Source organism: Fusarium keratoplasticum, chromosome 3 (assembly GCF_025433545.1).
Source record: "Fusarium keratoplasticum isolate Fu6.1 chromosome 3, whole genome shotgun sequence".
NCBI lineage: Eukaryota > Fungi > Ascomycota > Sordariomycetes > Hypocreales > Nectriaceae > Fusarium > Fusarium keratoplasticum.
Genome location: NC_070531.1, coordinates 5,614,010 through 5,631,316, shown reverse-complemented (window position 1 = coordinate 5,631,316; position 17,307 = coordinate 5,614,010). Strand labels below are relative to the sequence as shown.

The window sequence follows — 17,307 nt, the reverse complement described above, 5'->3', positions numbered from 1 at the left end:
GGTCAAACTTGTCCTGCCGACTCGGATACCTATCAACACTAGCAGCTGCACGCTGCTATCTCCAACCCGACTCCCTTTCAAGCATTGCGTTGGGCGACTGGCAGAGTCGCCTCGTCTCCTCGCGGGATCTGCGGATCCGGCTACATGGTGGTAGCCGGGTACTGGTGAAGCCAATGATACCATAGGCTGTACATAAAGTCGGGTTCTATTGGCAAGGAACTCCCTTACAGGGGGGCACGAAACTGGCCCGCTCCTCGTTTAGCCCCTCGCTCAGCCTACCTCAGCTCTAGGTCCTGAAACCTCAGCCCTCGCTCAGCAGCAGCTCAGCTTAAAGCGGCAGGAACTCAGCTCTAAAAATGGAAATGGATTTTGGTGCGCTTGAGTTCCGTCTCCGAGTATTCTGGGATCCGTGTGTTGGCCTGACCCGAGTTTACTGTGATAACGTTTGACCATGCATGCTGCAACTGATCCGTGGCTAGCATCTTGACTGCCTTGTTTCTTCGCCCATGTGGACGAGTGATTTTGAAACGGTAGCATATATCTCTTCTTCATGTCATTAACGACGTCTCCCAAAGAGCACATCAACCGCAACAGCAAAAGACACAGTTAATCGGATATGCATACTACCCGGAGCTTGCACCAAACTACCGAAGGTAATAAAACATCTCCTTCAAATCCTTCTCATGTACAAAATAATTTCAGGCTTTTAACTACAAGTGGCTAGGAACAGGAAGCTCGTACGCGTACTGCGCAACGAGTTCACTGGCAGCCCTTGCCATACCGAAGCTATAGGTGAATCCTCCCGCCTCCTGGCCGTATGCATGCACAACCTTTTGACCATTGATCACTTCCCTCTCGACCCTGGCACCTCCATGCTCCTGCCGTCTTAACATGTATGATGTGGCAATGTCGTATAGGATCTTGTAGTCTTCAGGTCGATCTGATTTCATGACATCGGGCAGTACCTGGTGGCCGCGAGCTAAAATCTAAGACAGAATGGTCAGCCGTCGTTCAAAACAACTAGCAGTCGGTATCCTACCGTTTGTCTCTGTTCGTCGTAGACGGTTCGATCGTCAACGCCAAAATCCTTGAAGCCACCGACGTAGCAGGTACCGTCTGGTCGACCAAAGATGTTGAAGTAGTATCCATCACGGCCACGGTAGATGAATCCTTTATCCCAATCCTTTTCCATCACAATCGATTGAAGTCGGCACGGAATAAGGGTTTTATCGGCAACGCCCGGCAATTGCTTTGAGCTTGCACCAGAAGCATTGATGAGAATATCGTGACCCAAGCTCTTGAGCTCATCCAAGTTCTCGACCGACATGCGTTTGAACTCGACACCCCTCGCCTCAAGCCGCGCTCTCAACCATTTCAGAAAAACAGGTGGAGAAATAATGATGGATTTGTAGGTCATGCCCCAGGTCGCGCGGGCAGGCAATTCGTCGGGCTTCAAGAATCGGAATCCGCGGATCTTGTCGTGGAACCAGATGGTATCGGGAGAGCCAGTCTCCATGATCTCTGTAACTTGAGAGATTCGAAGGCCAGAGTCAGGGTGCTCGGAAGCGATCTTCCAAAGCCCGGCGTATGAGTCCAGTTGTAGCTTCCGGTCTCGAGGGCTCGAATCGGGCACGCCAACCCAACATGCGCCCGCCCAGTTACTGGCGAAGTTGAAATCCTCTGGGTCCCCGGGGAGGTGCTTTCCAATAATGGTGATCTTGTAATCGATTGGCAGCTGACTGGCAATTGTCATGCCGGTGACACTGAGATGTGTTATTAGTTCTGCTGCGCACACAAGGTCATGGCTTGGTTGGAGACATACCCTGCACCCAGGATGGTGATTTTGACCATGATTCGTACTTTGGAGGATGTAAGCTACAACCCTTCAAACTCACTTTGACATCCTGTGTTCTGCCCATCTTCTCCCTATTAATAATGACAGCAGCACCCTCAACCGGGGCCCAAGCCGATGTCACAACTCCAATTTCCCCGCAAAAATGGAGAACGTTGCAAACTTTCCTATTTCGGACATTAAGCGAAGTTGGAGATGACACCCAAGCTAATGCAAGGCCTGCGGCTTGGATCTTGATCATGTGGACAGGGTGGAGCAGTCTCATCCTTTGAGTCCATTGGCTTCTCTAACTACCTAGTCAGGGTCTCTCGCGGTGGCTCAGGGCTTTGCGTCCGTAATCGGCGCGAACCATAACCCAAGCCGGACCATGATGAGAAAGAAGCAGACGTCGCTAAGGTTTCCAATGAGGTAACTGGGGCTTTGAACCTGATTCGCCTGCTCATGATGAATACAAGCCAGAAAATGAAGGGCATGGTGGATGGCCATTTCCGATGTTGGGGCCGGCCTAATGCCTGACACTCAGAGTTGCCTCTTCACCACAAAAGGGGGCTTGGGACTGTTTCGCATCTTCACTCTTCTCCTTCGATGGTGGTTTACTTGCACCTTTGACTATTCGTTTTCCATATTCCAGCACGATTCATCATGACGGCCAATGTTACAATCTTGGGTGCCGGGTAAGTCCACTCTTCAATTCCCAACCTCGACGTTTCTCTGACAGAGTTGGCTTGACGACAGCGTCACTGGAATGGTGATAGCAGCAAGCCTCCCTAAAGAGTACGATGTGACGATTGTTGCCGAACATATGCCGGGCGACTACGATACCAAAGACTGGGCCAGCCCTTGGGCCGGAGCGATTTGGGTCGGCGTTCACGACTCTCGACCCCTCGAACAGAAGATGCAGCTAGAGGGTTTCGCGGGTCTGTGGAAACTAGCCGAGAAGCATCCCGAATCAAGTGCCCGTCAAATCGAAATGACTGAGATCATGGACAGGGGATCCAAGAGCGACGTCTGGTATGCCGATAAACTCCCTGGTTTCCGGTTTCTCTCCAAGGACGAACTTCCCGCCGGCGCGATATACGGCATGAAGTACTGGACCGTGGTTCTGACGCCCCAGAAATTCCTCCTGTGGCTGTATCAGAGACTTCAAGCCAGAGGAGTCAAATTCCTCCGAACAAAGGTCATGTCGCTCTCAGATCTCAAGGGCCTTGGCCACGATGTCCTAATCAACGCTTCTGGGTTCGGCGCCCAAACTCTGTCCGACGTGCGTGAGCAGAACATGAAGTCGTGGAGGTTGCAGTGTGTAGTAGCCAAAAACGAGACATACGACCGGCTTTTCATCCGCCGCGGCCTGAATGGCTACTACTCGACTGCTTTTTCGCGCATGGATGGCACCGTTTACGTTGGCGGAGTACTCACTGAGGGCTCGCAAGACGTGAACATCTCGGAAGAGCACAGAGCGACGGTAAGATAACGGCCCAATTTGGATAATCAGCAAGTCTAACAGGTTCAGATCTGTCGAAGAGCGCACGAAAACAATCCCGACTTGTTCCCGTCCCCTGACCCTCAAGATTGGCCAATTTTATACGATCACGTTGGCATTTACCCGACCATGGATAACGAAATTGCTGGTGTAAGGTGTGAGAGGGAAAAAGTTGGAAGACAAAATGTAATCCATGCCTATGGCCAGAACGCTGGTGGTTATGTGTATAGCTTCGGTCTCGCAAGATCGGTTGTCAACCTCGTCAACGAGACGATCCTGGAAGTTCCTAGCGGCTCCAAGCTGTAAGGTGCTTGGCAACCAAGATCTGTTGGATGTTGATTCGGTTCCACCTAAACTGAATATGGGTAGCCAGTTGTTCCAGGTGTTGTCGAGCAGATTTGACATCTTCTAACTACAGGGGTGCCAGCTGTATGAGTGGCTGACAAGGCAGCAAATGGTGACTATCACTTCTAGCGAGAGCCGTGATTATTCAGTATCCAATACCAATGGCATCTTGCTGCTGCCCTTTTGTTGCGCATTCGTGGCCTCGGTGACAGCACTGACTTCTCCCCTGCTTGCATAGAGGCCTTTCAGTGGAGGAAACACAGGTGATAACTGCCTTCGCAGATGAGTCTCCTCTTTCCTTCCCTCGTCGAGAATGCGGACCAGGGTAAGGCACCCCCAGATACCCAGGTTAACTTATAACTTGGGCCCGGCGATCAGTGTGGTCGAGAACACACGCAGAGCATGTGTGCATGGGATAACGCGATAAGAAACAGTCCAAGGGGCGGCCAAGGCCCTCTTGACTGCTTTACCCCGGAATCCTGAAGCACAGATCCTCGCCTATAGGCTGGATTGGGAAATGCTTGGCATCCGTTCATGATGCCCTTGGTATAATAAGTCATGACGGAGTTTGTACTTGCCATGAGTGCCTCGTTTGACATTAACCAAACTTATTTTCTCTCTTCGATTACCGTCTCCCTTGTTCCTTTCCCAATGACTTTGAACAATCGCTCAGGCATCGACAAGGACCCTGTTGTCGACGTCCGTCTTCGCCGTCGCGATTCGTATTTTAGTGATTTGCTGCATCTCTGTCACCTTTGTCGGCCTGCTTGTGTCATCTGACGGCAACCGCCTGTTCAACGGAGCCGGTGTTGCCGCGTCACAATTCTTCATCACTATCAAGGATGCGGGTATCAAGGGTCTTCCTGAGTTTTTGAGAACTGCCATCATTCTTGTGGTGGCATCCATCGTGGTCGATAGTGTCTTTATTGCGCCTCGTATGCTCTAATGCCTGTCTCGAGATCATACCGTGAGTCGAAGCGACTCACGAACAGACTCGTGATTCCTATCCTAAGCCGCAGCAAGTTATAAAAGTATACAAAACACGCTTATTTTACTTTCTTAATGTGTCTCTTGGTTGATTTTCTTGATCGAGACTTCCAATCTTTACACATGGGCAGGCAAAGGCCAATCGGTGAGTCGGAGATAGAGTTGACCCCAGCACTCGGGGTAGATAACGCTAGACGCAAAAGAGGCAAAGACGCGGGGAACCCTGGTTCATGTGGGACTCGAGTCATGGATAAGCCGGCATCCCCAACTGATAACTGAAGGGGTGGGTGGATGTTCTTGGCTGCTTGGATCTCAGGTAGCCATTTTCTTCTCCTCAATCAGTCGCAAACATTCACTACCTTTCATCAACACTCACCCAAGAAGTATTGCCGACTCTCTAGAGAAAACCTATAAATCGAAATGAAGACCAGACAGATCAGGTTCCGCCTCTGGAACCAGCCTCGGCCGACTCCCCATGATGAGTTAGCCAGCCCAGCCGACCGCGACACACATCCCAAAGGCCGAGAAGCACGAAGAAGTCGATCGGGCTGCACAGAATGCCGACGCAGGCGCGTCAAATGCGACGAGACATTTCCCGTGTGCGTCCGCTGCCAGAAACGCGGCTCCTTCTGCCAATCTCCCCCCAGATTGACAAAGTGGCAGCACGAGGCGCCCTGGATCAAGCTTGGCTCCTCCCCAGCTCCCACCGAGCAGGTCGTTATCAAGTCAAAGTCCGATGACAAGGCTCTGCTACGATATTGGCTTGAGAGAGCCAGCCAAATCATGGTCATCGACCCTGACGAGAATCCGCTCTCGTTCCCCATCCTTGAATATGTCGAGCAATGTCCCAGCCTCAAGCATGCCCTGCAGAGCGTTGGTGCCGGGCACAGGCATTACTTTGATCCTGACAAGCTCTCTAAATGCCTGGAGGAGCGAAGTTCAGCCCTTCGCTTGATCATACAGGATCTATCTTGCCCTGGCGACAACCTGTTCCCTCTCTTTTTGAGCGTGCTGCTGGTCGGTCTCTCCACGGCCTGGACCAACGCCCCCACGGCCGAGTTTGGCCAGCAGCACCTCCGTGGAGCGCGAGCTCTGACCGACATTCTGTTATCCGATGCATCGAATCGAGAAACGCGACCGCCGTACTTCAACTTCGTCGTTGGGGCTTATCTGTACTGGGATATGGCCACGGCCTTCCTCATCCCAGCCGACGAGCAGGTGTCTCTCAACACTGACGAGATGTACACTGCTCTGCTGGATGTCGGCCAAGAATATCATCCTTTCGGGGGCTACTCGACCGAGATTTTCTACTTATTGGGCAATGTAGGGCGCTATTGTCGGTCGGTCGTCGAGAAGGGTGTTCGCGATGAATCGGTCGAGGTTGCGTTGCAGGAGGAGATGGAAAAATGGGAGCCGAACCGAGATAATCCCCAGCTCGGTCTCATAAGCGATGCCTTCAGGTCTCATGGGCTGATCAACCTAGAAGCCATCTGCTATCGGCGTCGTCGGGATGACAGTGTAGACGACGCTCTGATGACCGAACTCCTCAACCTGACATGCGAAGAGGATGCGGAACTGTGGCACAGCCTATCATCAAGTTCAATCGACGAAGACCTCGAGGCTAGAATCAGGAATCGGGCGCTGGAGGTGGTACGCAACCTCATCTCGATCCCCTCTAGCCACGGTTGTACCAACCTTCAGGCCATCCCGCTCTTCACGGCAGGCTCTGAACTGACCAAGGAGGATACACGGGAGAGAGAATTAGTGCTGCAGAGGTTCAGGGAGGTGTACTCGCTGAATCATCTGCGGGCGAATTTGACGGCGCTGGAGATGCTCCCAGAGATTTGGAAACGCAAGGATGCGGGCGAAACCATCACCTGGTTGGAAGTTATGATTGAGAAGGGTTGGAACATCATGTTGGGGTAAGGTTGTTGCTTTCAAGCCATCGCTACTTGTCTTTCTCAGGCTATGAGAATGTTGTCAATTATTTGTATAACAAGTACACCTTCTATCTCGACCAGGGTATCTATATTGCACAATGTGACGCTCGTAGCAGGGGCCTGTCGGGCATGGGATGCTCAGGCACGTGTGTAGCAATCTCACGACTTCTTATTGAAATGGCATGAGCTGCCAAAAGGAGTTCCCCGCGACCGAGGCCTCGCTGAGAGAACAGTTCCCGTATCTGGACTTCATGCGAAGGAGTGGAGGCGATGGCTGGTGGGCCCTGGAAAGATCCGGCACGCATATCCTTGCATATCTAGGCAGGTTAGTTACGTAGTAGTGTCCGAATTCGGACGGTAAGCGAGTGGCGGTTATCACCGCTCAATCGGCTGTGTCATTCGGGACAGGAAGAGGGATCTAAATACTTCGACCCAAGGCCTTGCTTGCATCCCCCACTCAGGTCAGACTTAGCTCTCCTAAGCTGATGATTCAACACAAACCGACGTCAACATGTCTTCTTCCGCCTTCCCTCCGCCCAATGGTATGAGTTCCTTCTGGAGGAGCCAGACTGGGGATCTCGACAATCATCGGTCAACGAGCGCGCTCCCGGGCGAATGCGATATTGTTGTGGTCGGAGCTGGGTACTCAGGAGCAGCGCTCGTTACGCACATTCTATCAAAATGTTTTGACCGAGTACCGTCAATCCTAGTTTTGGAGGCAAGGCAGCTGTGCTCTGGAGCGACTGGGCGAAATGGTATGGCTCTATTAGATGTTGATGCTAAATGGCTACGACTAACGTGTTGTTAGGCGGCCACCTCAAGCCAGATTCTTACTACGCCATCTCCAGATTGGCGAACGAGTATGGCATTGAGGCTGCTGCTGAAGTCGCCAACTTCGAAAGCGCCAACGTCGAGGCGGTTGCAGACTTTATACGAGAGGAAGAGGTCGATTGCGATTTCGTAATGACGAGAGCCATCGATGTTCAATTCTCGACGCAGCATCAAAACAGTCTTGAAGCAGGCTACAAGTCGTTGCTGGCCAAGGGAGTTGAGGCAACGAAACACACATATTGTGCGCCGCAGGAATTTGCTGAGAAAGTAAGTTGGCGACCTTTAATCACCGTGACTTAGCTGACAAGAGGAAAGCTCTCGGGTGTCAAGGGAGCAAAGGGATGCTTCAGCTACACTGCTGGCCACTTGTGGCCCTACAAGCTCATTCACCACATGTTTCGCAAGGCCATCGCCAACGGCGTCAATCTACAAACGAACACATCAGTGCGAACGATATCTCCAACCCGAGACGAGAATGGCTTCTGGACCATCACAACAGAACGCGGTGTAGTCAAGACAAAGAAACTTGTCATGGCAACCAATGCGTATACGGCTGCTCTACTGCCAGAGTATGAAGGCAAGATCGTCCCTTACCGAGCCATTTGTAGTCGAATTACCACCCCTGGGGCATCGCCCTTGTTGACAAACTCGTATGCACTGCGATTTAACAACTGGGACTTTGACTACTTGATTCCGCGACCTGACGGGAGTATCATAGTTGGAGGCGCCCGGCAGGCCTATATCAGACACTTGGAGGACTGGTATGGTAACGCAGACGACAGCAAGGTAATCGAGAGGGCTCGCCGTTACTTTGATGGTTACATGCAACGCCATTTCAGTGGATGGGAGAACAGCGGCGCTCAGGTCGATGACGTATGGACAGGCAGTGAGTCGTAATCCGATTATCTCTCCCATTATCCCTTGCTAACCTGCTTATTGTCATGGGATACTCTTCTGATAGGCTCCCGCGCGTCGGTGAGATTCCAGGTCGTCCAGGTGTGTTCATTATGGGCGGTTTTACCGGTCATGGTATGCCCCAGGTGTTTCTGTGCGCCAGCGGGATGGCAGACATTGTTCTCGGCAACAAAGGGTTCAACGAAACTGGAATACCGCGACTGTTCCAGGAGTCCAAAGAGCGACTTGGTGACAGTAGAAACAGGATATTAGAGTTGTACCAAGAGCCACTGAAGGAGTTCCAGTCAAAACTCTGAATGTAGCAATCAGATAGCCCCTGCCATACACTGAGTCAGGAGCGAGAGCGATATTTTCTTACTTTCTCTATATGCTGGTTTCATGTCACATAGGTAGGAAACTAGCGTTCAATAAACCTTTGAATGACTTGGTATCTCTGCTTCCCCTCGTTGACGGTTTCTGAAGCCATCGGATGCTATCTATCTACAAGTTTCATTGACCAAACCGTTGACAATAAACCACTGGGGCAGGATGGGGCATGGAGGCTGAAGATGGCAGAGTGTGAGGCTCTCGGTCTTCTGGCTCTTATCCCATCGAGGGCCGGGCTTCAACTATAGCAAAGAACGCAATATCAAAACTTCATAACATCATATACCGATGTTAACATAGCGGCTGCTTGTTCTTCTTGTTTATCAGATAGCTATTAGAATGTGTGCCTCAACTGTGCCTTAGTCGTTTCCGAAGTCATCATAACAAAGAGTAAAATTCATGCACAACGGCACTGGAATCCGTGACCGTGGAACATGTGGCCGAAGGTATATATCATCTACATTCTGCATGGAGCTCAGAGATACAGGGCTTCAATCGAGTGCATGCTGCACGCGAAATAGCTAGGTTTTATCAACTATGGAATAGGTTGCATCCTCTCCGACTGGTGAGTCGAGACATGATGCTGCTATCGAGTAGAACACCACAGGCGTGTATCAAGGCCTGACGGGGTAGAGTAATGTCTATGACCCGCAAACTAAATGAACTGGTGCGAGCTGCCAAAGATCTAGTGGCATCGGTTAACCCAAGCATCCATCCTCCCAAAAACTTTCTATACCCGGAGGGTGGCTCTAGGGAAATTTCATTGAACATGAAATCACCAGTCTTCCAGCAGACATAGTGGTATAGCTTCCGCTCATTGTCCACTTTTCCCGGTTGAGGCCACCGCCCCGACCATCCGACCATCCGATAACCCGGCCCCGAGAAGCGCGATGCTCCGGTCCCGAAGGTGACAATGGCCCGACGCTTCGGCCTTCCGCTCTCCCAAGTAGGTGTCATGGAAACTCAAACCACAGACCGCCATGTACGAGTTAAGAAGGCCAGTTCGGCTTACTATGCAGATTCATCGCTTCATCCGGATGCAAAAAGCTCTTGAGTCCTCAGTCAGAAATTTCAACACTTTACATACAAGATGACCCCCTCCGCTCGCGATGCCAACCTCAACGAGGGAGCTTTATCTCGATTATGCAAAGCTATTCAGGACGACATCGACAATGGGCGAATGTTTGGTACTTCCATCATCGTGGCGAGAGGAGGCAAAATTGGCCTACAAAAGGTGTTCGGTACAGTGACCCTGATGGCCGAGCTGCTTGCGACGATGACATCTACCTCGCAATGTCGGTTTCAAAGTCTTTTACTGCCGCGCTCGTTCTCTGAGCCATTGACCAAGGCCGCTTCACCCTGGACACAAAAGTCGCCGAAATTCTTCCCGAGTTTGGCGTTGGTGGCAATAGTCGCCAACTTCTCAACCATACGGCTGGCACATTCCGTGGTTTTCTACCCCCAGGAATCTCTGTGGAAAACCTAGGCAATCTAGATCAACATTATGCCTCTGTTGCTAGTATCCCGATCGAGTACGTCCCGGGTACTCAATGTGTCTACAATCCGTTTGCTAGCTACGCCGTCTTGGGAAAGATTCTTGTGGCCACAGATCCAAAGGAACGCAACTTCCGCACTATTTCCAAGGAAGAACTGTTTGACCCGCTGGGGATGGGACATTCATGCTTTGGCCTGGCTGAGGATCACGCAAACAGGGTACCAGTATGCCATACCTCTAAACAGACCAATACTTCCACGCCTTCGACCCAGCATATGCTCACTAAAGGGTGTACCAATGGAAACGAGATGCCTGCCGCGTCCGCCTTCTGCACCATTCACGATCTGTTCCGGTTTGTCGAGGCAATGAGACAAAGGGGCGTCATTGGAGATTACCGACTCATGTCCAAAGCGTTATTCGACTACGCTTGCAAGAACCATACGGTGTCACTGTCAAACAGTGCACTTGTCCCTGAGAAGGAGCCCAGGAACATACCTGACTCTCCGGCCCTGTACTCACTGCTTGGCGGCTACGTTCGAGGTGAGGGCCATTATCTGACTAGCGCTGGATATACAGCCTCTCCTCGAGCCTTCTACAGTGTTGGTGGAGGCTCGACCATGTGGATGGTCGATCCAGACCGCGATCTCAGCGTGTGTTTCCTCAGTGCTGGCTTCATCGAGGGACTTCACCACCTTGAGCGCCTGTCCAAGATCAATGACCTTGCCCTAGCATCTTGCGATTAGTAGAGTAGCATATGCATACAGATATATCTCATGGTCTGATGTGTTAGTATGCTCAAAATTAGAATCTCCACTTGTTTAAGGGTTTCTTATACAGTCCTCGTCTGGAGACATTGTTGCGTAAATCTCAAAAGTTCTTATATATCGTTTGAGCATATGCACTCTATATAATCTAAAGCAGACTCGTTGTTTCTTGTCTCGTCCACATTTGATGCTATGGCCAACTTCATCGGCCCTATATCCTCTACCAACCTGCCTTGTATTTTCACTGCATGATTCCGTGCAGTAAGATTGCAAATCTCGTAGAGGCCATCGCACGACATGGCGCTATTGGGCACTCAATTCCCACTCTTCGCTCCATATGGCACTAAAAATTTGCATGATGATTCTCGCGCTTCGCGTTTAGAACTCCTGATTACCCCGAATCCGGGAGGCGCACTGTTGATGAGCCTGACCCTCCGCGGGTCTTGGCTAGGCTCTGCCAATTGCAGAGTTTCAGTAGTCAGGGGCTTCACTTGACTGGAGCCCAATAGACTCTTAAAGCTCCTAAGCTGCTGGCCCTGGGGTCACCAAATCATTACAGCCATATGGCTTTGTCTCTTGTATTTAGAGCTTCTCTACCCTCTTTCAAAACAAAAGAGAAGGCACAAAATTAGCCAGCCATCACGGCTACGCGCCTCCTACCGTCTTCGCCACATAGCTCGCTCAGCAACTCCCACCATGTCTTTGAATGATCAGGACCAGGCCAACCCGTCACAGGCGCAAATAGATGTAGGTTCCTGCCAACCAACTCTTGTTTTCTGAAGATCCCACACTAATATTCGCCATTCAGGGACCGCCCTACCTAGTTACAACAGCTGCAACCGTCGGCGGCCGTCCAACCCCCTCCGTCGACGATCCGATTTGCGGCGTCTTTATTGCCTTCTTCCTCGCCAGCGCTGTCTTCAACATGACTATATACATACGGAATCGACGACGCGGCCACAAGTTCCTCTTCTCGGCTGTCCTATTCGGCTTCTCTATCGCCCGTATCGTTGCCTGTTCACTACGCATCGTCGTCGGCTCCAAGCCACATCAAGTCAACACCGTCATCGCTTCCCAGGTCTTCAACAGTGCAGGTGTTGTAATGATCTTTGTCATCAACCTCTTCTTCGCCCAACGCATCCTCCGAGCCTACCACCCGCGGCTGGGTTGGGGAAAACCTGCAACATTGGTAGCGCGGTTTCTACTATTCAGCCTTATTGCGACACTCATCATGACCATAATCGCTGTTGTGTATTCATTCTACACCTTCGACGTTGGGGTGCGGAAGACGATTCGCCATATACAGCTCTTTTCTGCTACCTATATCGCAGTAATGGCTTTCTTGCCATTACCCATCACCGTCGTCAGCGCCTTGCTTTCTAGCCCGGAGAAAGTTGAACCCTTCGGCCGAGGAAGGATGGAAACCAAAGTCTACCTTCTCACCGCGACATCGATGCTCTTGGCTTTCGGTGCAGGTTTCAGAGCTGGCACTAGCTATGTGATACGTCCCATCACCGATCCGGCGTGGTTCCACCATAAAGCCTGCTTTTACATCGTCAACTTTGCCATCGAGATTATCGTGGTCTACTCATACGCCTTGTCTCGCTTCGACCGTCGCTTCTTCATCCCAAATGGCAGCAGTGGCCCAGGTGACTACTCTCGGATAGAGGAGGTTCCAATTCCGTTGGGTGATCAAAGTGCTGATTTCAGTCTTGGGTCACAGGACGGACTTAGCATTAGAGACGTGCAGCTGCAGAAAGTGAGGAATGTTGGCGCATAAAGGATAGAGGAGGTGTGCGTTTCAAGATTTATGTTCCCTACCTAGCCAGTTAAAACATAGAAGGATATTTCTTAGATTAGACAAAAGTCGTAACTCTCTGGTTCCTTTCTACCTACATAACCCGCGAGCTTCTTTTCCTTTAGCCCTCTACTTGTGAATACAACTCTGCACTGCTTGCTATGTAGAGTCACAACTTCTATGTACCTGGGTAACGGGATACTTAGCAGCTCAGCGTTGAACTACAGGATGCCGAGTACAACCACAGCCGCGCTTAATTGCCCAACTCGCAACTCAGAATGAGACCAAATCTGCCATGCCAAGTTGCTGTGACTTGGGAAAATCTTTTACTCGCAGAACCCACGGCGTAGCGTACAAAAAGTGTTAGCTATTGAAGTTGGTAAACGCAAGTAACAAGGAGATCAGATCCTAGAGGGGGTGTTGAAAACTTTGAGGCATTGCATGCCAACTTCCAGTGCGCACCATAATGCCTATTCCGTACGACACCCTCCCAAGAGTCCAGAATGGCACTCTTGAGCGGGGAAAGGCCTTCGAGCAGGCCCGCTCCTCCTGCCGAGGTCATGATATGGATCTAAGATTGATGTCTCAGAGGACCCAGAATGTCGGCAGGGGTCCACAACGGGAACCATCGTGCGCTGAAACAACATTGAAGCTATTGAGAATGGGCCAGGGAAGGCCGTAAGGTGGCCAATAATCCCCCAGGCTGTATCAAGACGCCCCAGTTGAGGCGCGCTCGATACGGAGACTCTTCTTTTAAATGGGAGTCTATGGCACGTCTTGGATTGGGGCTTTTAATCCTTCAGAGGAAAAGAAGCATCCGACGCTTCAAAATCAGCAGCAATGTCTTCCAAGAGAGCCCAGAAAATGAAAGAGCGGGCCCGCGAATTGGGTCTCGTTCAAACCTCTCAACACGATCAAGACCTTTCCTCCATCAAAGTCGAGAACTGTGTAGGCTTTACCAAAGTGCCCCTCGGCCTAGCCGGCCCTTTACGGATTGTCGGCCCCGGCGTTGACAGGGAGTTGTACGCACCGCTCGCAACGTACGAAGCGACGCTCGTTGCCAATTTCTCCTGCGGCTGCAAGGCCTTTGATGCCTCTGGCGGAGTGCTGTTTGACGTGTTTGGAGACGGCATGTCTTGAGGTCCCGTCTTCATCTTCAAAGATCCTGGCGCTGTGATAGGCTTTTACAGGGCGGCCCCGGCATTGCAACACGAGTTTACAGAGTTGGCAAAGTCGACGGGCCGTTTCGTCAACTTGAAGGAGTTAAAACCATCAGGCATCGGGTTCACATTCATCTTTTTTGCAGTTATTCTTGCGGGGACGCTGCCGGGCAGAACATAACAACCAAGGCCACCTCTTATGCATGTGGCATGCTCCGAAAGAAGTATGCAGACGAGTACGCGATCAAGGACTTCTTTATCGAGGGCCAGATGGAACCAGACAAGAAACCATCCTGGGGAAAAGTCTCAGGCACCCAGGTCGTCGAGGCCATCGCCTAGGGAACGCTAACAGGAGCCTCCTATGAGAAGATACTCGGCCTTGACACTGAAAGATTGCACAATATCTTGAAAATTGGTAAAGAAGGAGAAGGCCGTAACGGGCAGTTCGGATCCAGTATCAACACTGCAAACATCCTCGCCGCAATATTCATAGCCCTGGGTCAGGATACCGCCAGTGTCGCATAGACCTCATGGAGCCAACTGGTGTCGGGACTGGACAAAGATACCTGACAATATCTCTCTACTTCCCGTCCCTTCCCGTCGGCAAGTTTGGTGGTAGGACGGGGTACTCAACCCAAAAGGAGGCTTTGGATATGATCAGGCGCCTTGGATCGGGCAAGAAATACGCCCCTGTAGGAATTATTGCGTGCCCTTGTGTTGGATGTCAGTATACTTACCGCCATTTCGAACAATACGTTTACCGATACCCATATGCGCTTCGCTCGCGGTGAGACTAAAGAAAAGCTGTTACAGGCACAGGCTGCCAAAAAGCAAACCGGTGATTAGCGTTAAGGACTTGATCGTTTTGTTTGACTAGTTTTAACAAATTCGATTCATAGGAACACAACTTGCCCAACTATAACGGTGCGTCATATTTACGATTGGCAATTAGACCCTCAGTACCTAAGAATATAGGTCTTGCGCAGGGTAGAGCCTTTCCAAGCTTTGCAATAAAGAGAACACAACTTGTCCATCCGAGACATCCAGCTACATAGGGATGGGCATGTACCTCGATATTAGTTGACCCATCGAGTTTTAGCGCTTAATATCCGCACTCACTGGCCACTGCTAAATCACGCTCGTAATATGTAGCTCTATTCATAGGAGAGGTATGCTTGAAATCGTTGACCATCTAGGATCAGGCTTGTTAAGAGGTCTTGCCGACAACAGCAGAGACTAGAGGAATAAAAAAGGCTAATTAACAAGGTCCTTCCAGTTCGGATAGACATACTGGGAGGGGTGCCCTTCTGGAAGATAAGGAGTAACGAGGTCGTATAAAAGTTTATACGCCACTGCGCTCAAGTGCAGCCCATCAGTAAAAAGGCCGTCAAAGTTGGCAGCGGGCAATTCTGCTGCCAGATTTGACGTGATGTCCTGGGTTGTCGTATGTGTCGCCTTTTCCACCACAGCTTGCCATAGGTCAATAAGAATTATGTCCGAATTTTCTTTGGCGACTTCCCGAACTGCCTCAGCATATAATCTCGTGTGAGCCAAAGTTCGAGGTTCATGGCCCAGGCTATTAAGCTTGTCCTCATCCACCGGGGTTGGTGTGACCAGAAGAATTTTCGGTCTATGAGGTCTAATGTGGGCATGGTTGATAAGGCGGATCAAGTTGAGCTTATAATCATCGACCGACACATCCCTCGTTGAGGCGGGATGAGGGACAATGGCATCATTAGCACCAAACAAGACAATCTATCTCCATTAGTCCAAAGTATCTGGCTTGGAGTTTTCGTCTGGCTTACAAGATAATCCAGTTTCGCTGACTGATCGTTGAGTGCTGGAAATATCTTGGGAAGATATTCGAGGGCGTTCTTGGAATTCCAACCTGCGAACCCGCGATTCACAACATCAAGACGTCGTATCAAACCTGCGGCAATACTTAGTCAAGTACAAAAAGGTTAAAGGCATACATACGGGTTTGAAGTGCGGCTTGGAAGGAAAAGCCGTCTTGAATATCTATGGACCCTTGCAACAAAGAGTCGCCGAACAATACGAGTTGAGGATAAGTTGTCTACAATTGGTCAACACCACATCTTACAACACCACGATGAATAAACTTACAGCCATGGCTGAGAAATATCGAGATGTCTCATCATGTAGCGCATTTCGTGGTTCCTCGCGTTTAATTTATATGCGACTTGTAACAAATATATGGGGAACATGATGAATGGTGTTATTTGAAATTTGAATGAGGCGATGCTCCTAACGCACATTCCATGAGTCATAGGGCAACTAGACTCTAGAACCAAGTGTGGCTATGCCATAGACCCGCATATCAAGAGTCATGGGGCGGTATTATTCCGCACCTGGACTGAGACAAGATAACCACGACGGCCCATGACTCCCAATCCTCACTTGCTGTTGGTTTGACAATTCATCCCCTCACTACATGGAATAGCTCTTCCTTCGAGACGATTGCGCCTTACCTCTCGCACACCAGCCAGAGACCGAAAAGCCAATCGTATCTGGGAGCCGTTCTTAGCTGAGAACGATCTACTCCATGGTCGTTCAATCCCAAACGGAGAGCAACGTTAGGTGAGTATCAGCCCTGGCCTTGCGAAGAATGTGCCCAGGTTTGACGATGTATCAGGGATGGATGATGTTGAACACAAATTTACCAGGTATCTGAAGCGAAATAGAGAACTGGTCAAGGAAACACCCTATCGACTCATCGTTAGCACCTTTTTCTTCGAGACAGATCCCAGTCGGATCAAGGAGAACAGAAGCGGATTTTGACGCCAGGGTGTGTTGTTCCCGTCCAAAAAAACTTTCTGTTGCTTGCATACGACTACGGGCCGCATTCTTTGCAGGTTTATCAACCATCCTAATGACTTAAAGGCTCTCGAGAGTTTTCTTCGACGTTTCGTCAGTGGGGACTTTGCTTCCTACTTCATCGTTCAGGAACAGGGCTATCTCTCTGAAGAAATCACGGTTCTGCTTTCAGAAAACATCTTCAACATGACGTGTGTGAGGGGAACCTTTGAACTGGGGTTATCGAGTTTCGCATACACAAGGAACTCTCTCTCATCCACATCTCCCCTTGTCTCCAGGATAGTTCCTCATTCAGTTCAAATAATCAATACTTCCCGATCAGTGGCTTTCCGCGGGAGCTGGTGGTGGAATGCAAACAGCCAGGTACTTGTTCATATTTCAGGGCGGTGCTAGTCAAAGAAGTTAGCAAAGCTGATACACGATGCACCACGCCGTGACAATCAATTGTTCTGCTTGTGTGTTCGAGTTGCCGGAGACTCATTCTGCAGCGGTTTGATGAACTCTTGTCACTAACGGCATCCATCATGATTTCAGCCCCA

The 17,307-nt window shown here is 50.4% G+C and overlaps 7 protein-coding genes across 7 annotated transcripts; 5 read left to right on the top strand and 2 right to left on the bottom strand.

Moving 5' to 3' along the window:
* Positions 1–710: 710 nt before the first annotated feature.
* Positions 711–1,851, bottom strand: NCS57_00506000 (DAO domain-containing protein; the record flags this gene model as incomplete). The annotated part of the gene is made up of 3 exons (XM_053055000.1): positions 711–986; positions 1,040–1,763; positions 1,823–1,851. The coding sequence occupies 3 exons, from the start codon at positions 1,849–1,851 to the stop codon at positions 711–713; spliced, it is 1,029 nt and encodes a 342-aa protein (XP_052917160.1).
* Positions 1,852–2,494: 643 nt separating this feature from the next.
* On the top strand, positions 2,495–3,638 carry NCS57_00505900 (DAO domain-containing protein; the record flags this gene model as incomplete). The annotated part of the gene is made up of 3 exons (XM_053054999.1): positions 2,495–2,526; positions 2,588–3,314; positions 3,363–3,638. The coding sequence occupies 3 exons, from the start codon at positions 2,495–2,497 to the stop codon at positions 3,636–3,638; spliced, it is 1,035 nt and encodes a 344-aa protein (XP_052917159.1).
* A 1,446-nt stretch (positions 3,639–5,084) lies between these two features.
* On the top strand, positions 5,085–6,590 carry NCS57_00505800 (Zn(2)-C6 fungal-type domain-containing protein; the record flags this gene model as incomplete). The annotated part of the gene is made up of 1 exon (XM_053054998.1): positions 5,085–6,590. The coding sequence occupies one exon, from the start codon at positions 5,085–5,087 to the stop codon at positions 6,588–6,590; it is 1,506 nt and encodes a 501-aa protein (XP_052917158.1).
* Positions 6,591–7,115: 525 nt separating this feature from the next.
* Positions 7,116–8,332, top strand: NCS57_00505700 (DAO domain-containing protein; the record flags this gene model as incomplete). Its single annotated transcript, XM_053054997.1, has 3 exons — positions 7,116–7,359; positions 7,413–7,702; positions 7,751–8,332. 3 exons carry the CDS (start codon positions 7,116–7,118, stop codon positions 8,330–8,332), a joined length of 1,116 nt encoding a protein of 371 aa, XP_052917157.1.
* Positions 8,333–9,806: 1,474 nt separating this feature from the next.
* NCS57_00505600 (Beta-lactamase domain-containing protein) lies at positions 9,807–10,954 on the top strand (the record flags this gene model as incomplete). Its single annotated transcript, XM_053054996.1, has 2 exons — positions 9,807–10,011; positions 10,065–10,954. 2 exons carry the CDS (start codon positions 9,807–9,809, stop codon positions 10,952–10,954), a joined length of 1,095 nt encoding a protein of 364 aa, XP_052917156.1.
* A 717-nt stretch (positions 10,955–11,671) lies between these two features.
* Positions 11,672–12,755, top strand: NCS57_00505500 (uncharacterized protein; the record flags this gene model as incomplete). Its single annotated transcript, XM_053054995.1, has 2 exons — positions 11,672–11,722; positions 11,784–12,755. 2 exons carry the CDS (start codon positions 11,672–11,674, stop codon positions 12,753–12,755), a joined length of 1,023 nt encoding a protein of 340 aa, XP_052917155.1.
* Positions 12,756–15,187: 2,432 nt separating this feature from the next.
* NCS57_00505400 (SGNH-hydro domain-containing protein) lies at positions 15,188–16,063 on the bottom strand (the record flags this gene model as incomplete). The annotated part of the gene is made up of 4 exons (XM_053054994.1): positions 15,188–15,688; positions 15,739–15,863; positions 15,911–16,007; positions 16,058–16,063. 4 exons carry the CDS (start codon positions 16,061–16,063, stop codon positions 15,188–15,190), a joined length of 729 nt encoding a protein of 242 aa, XP_052917154.1.
* Positions 16,064–17,307: the final 1,244 nt, after the last annotated feature.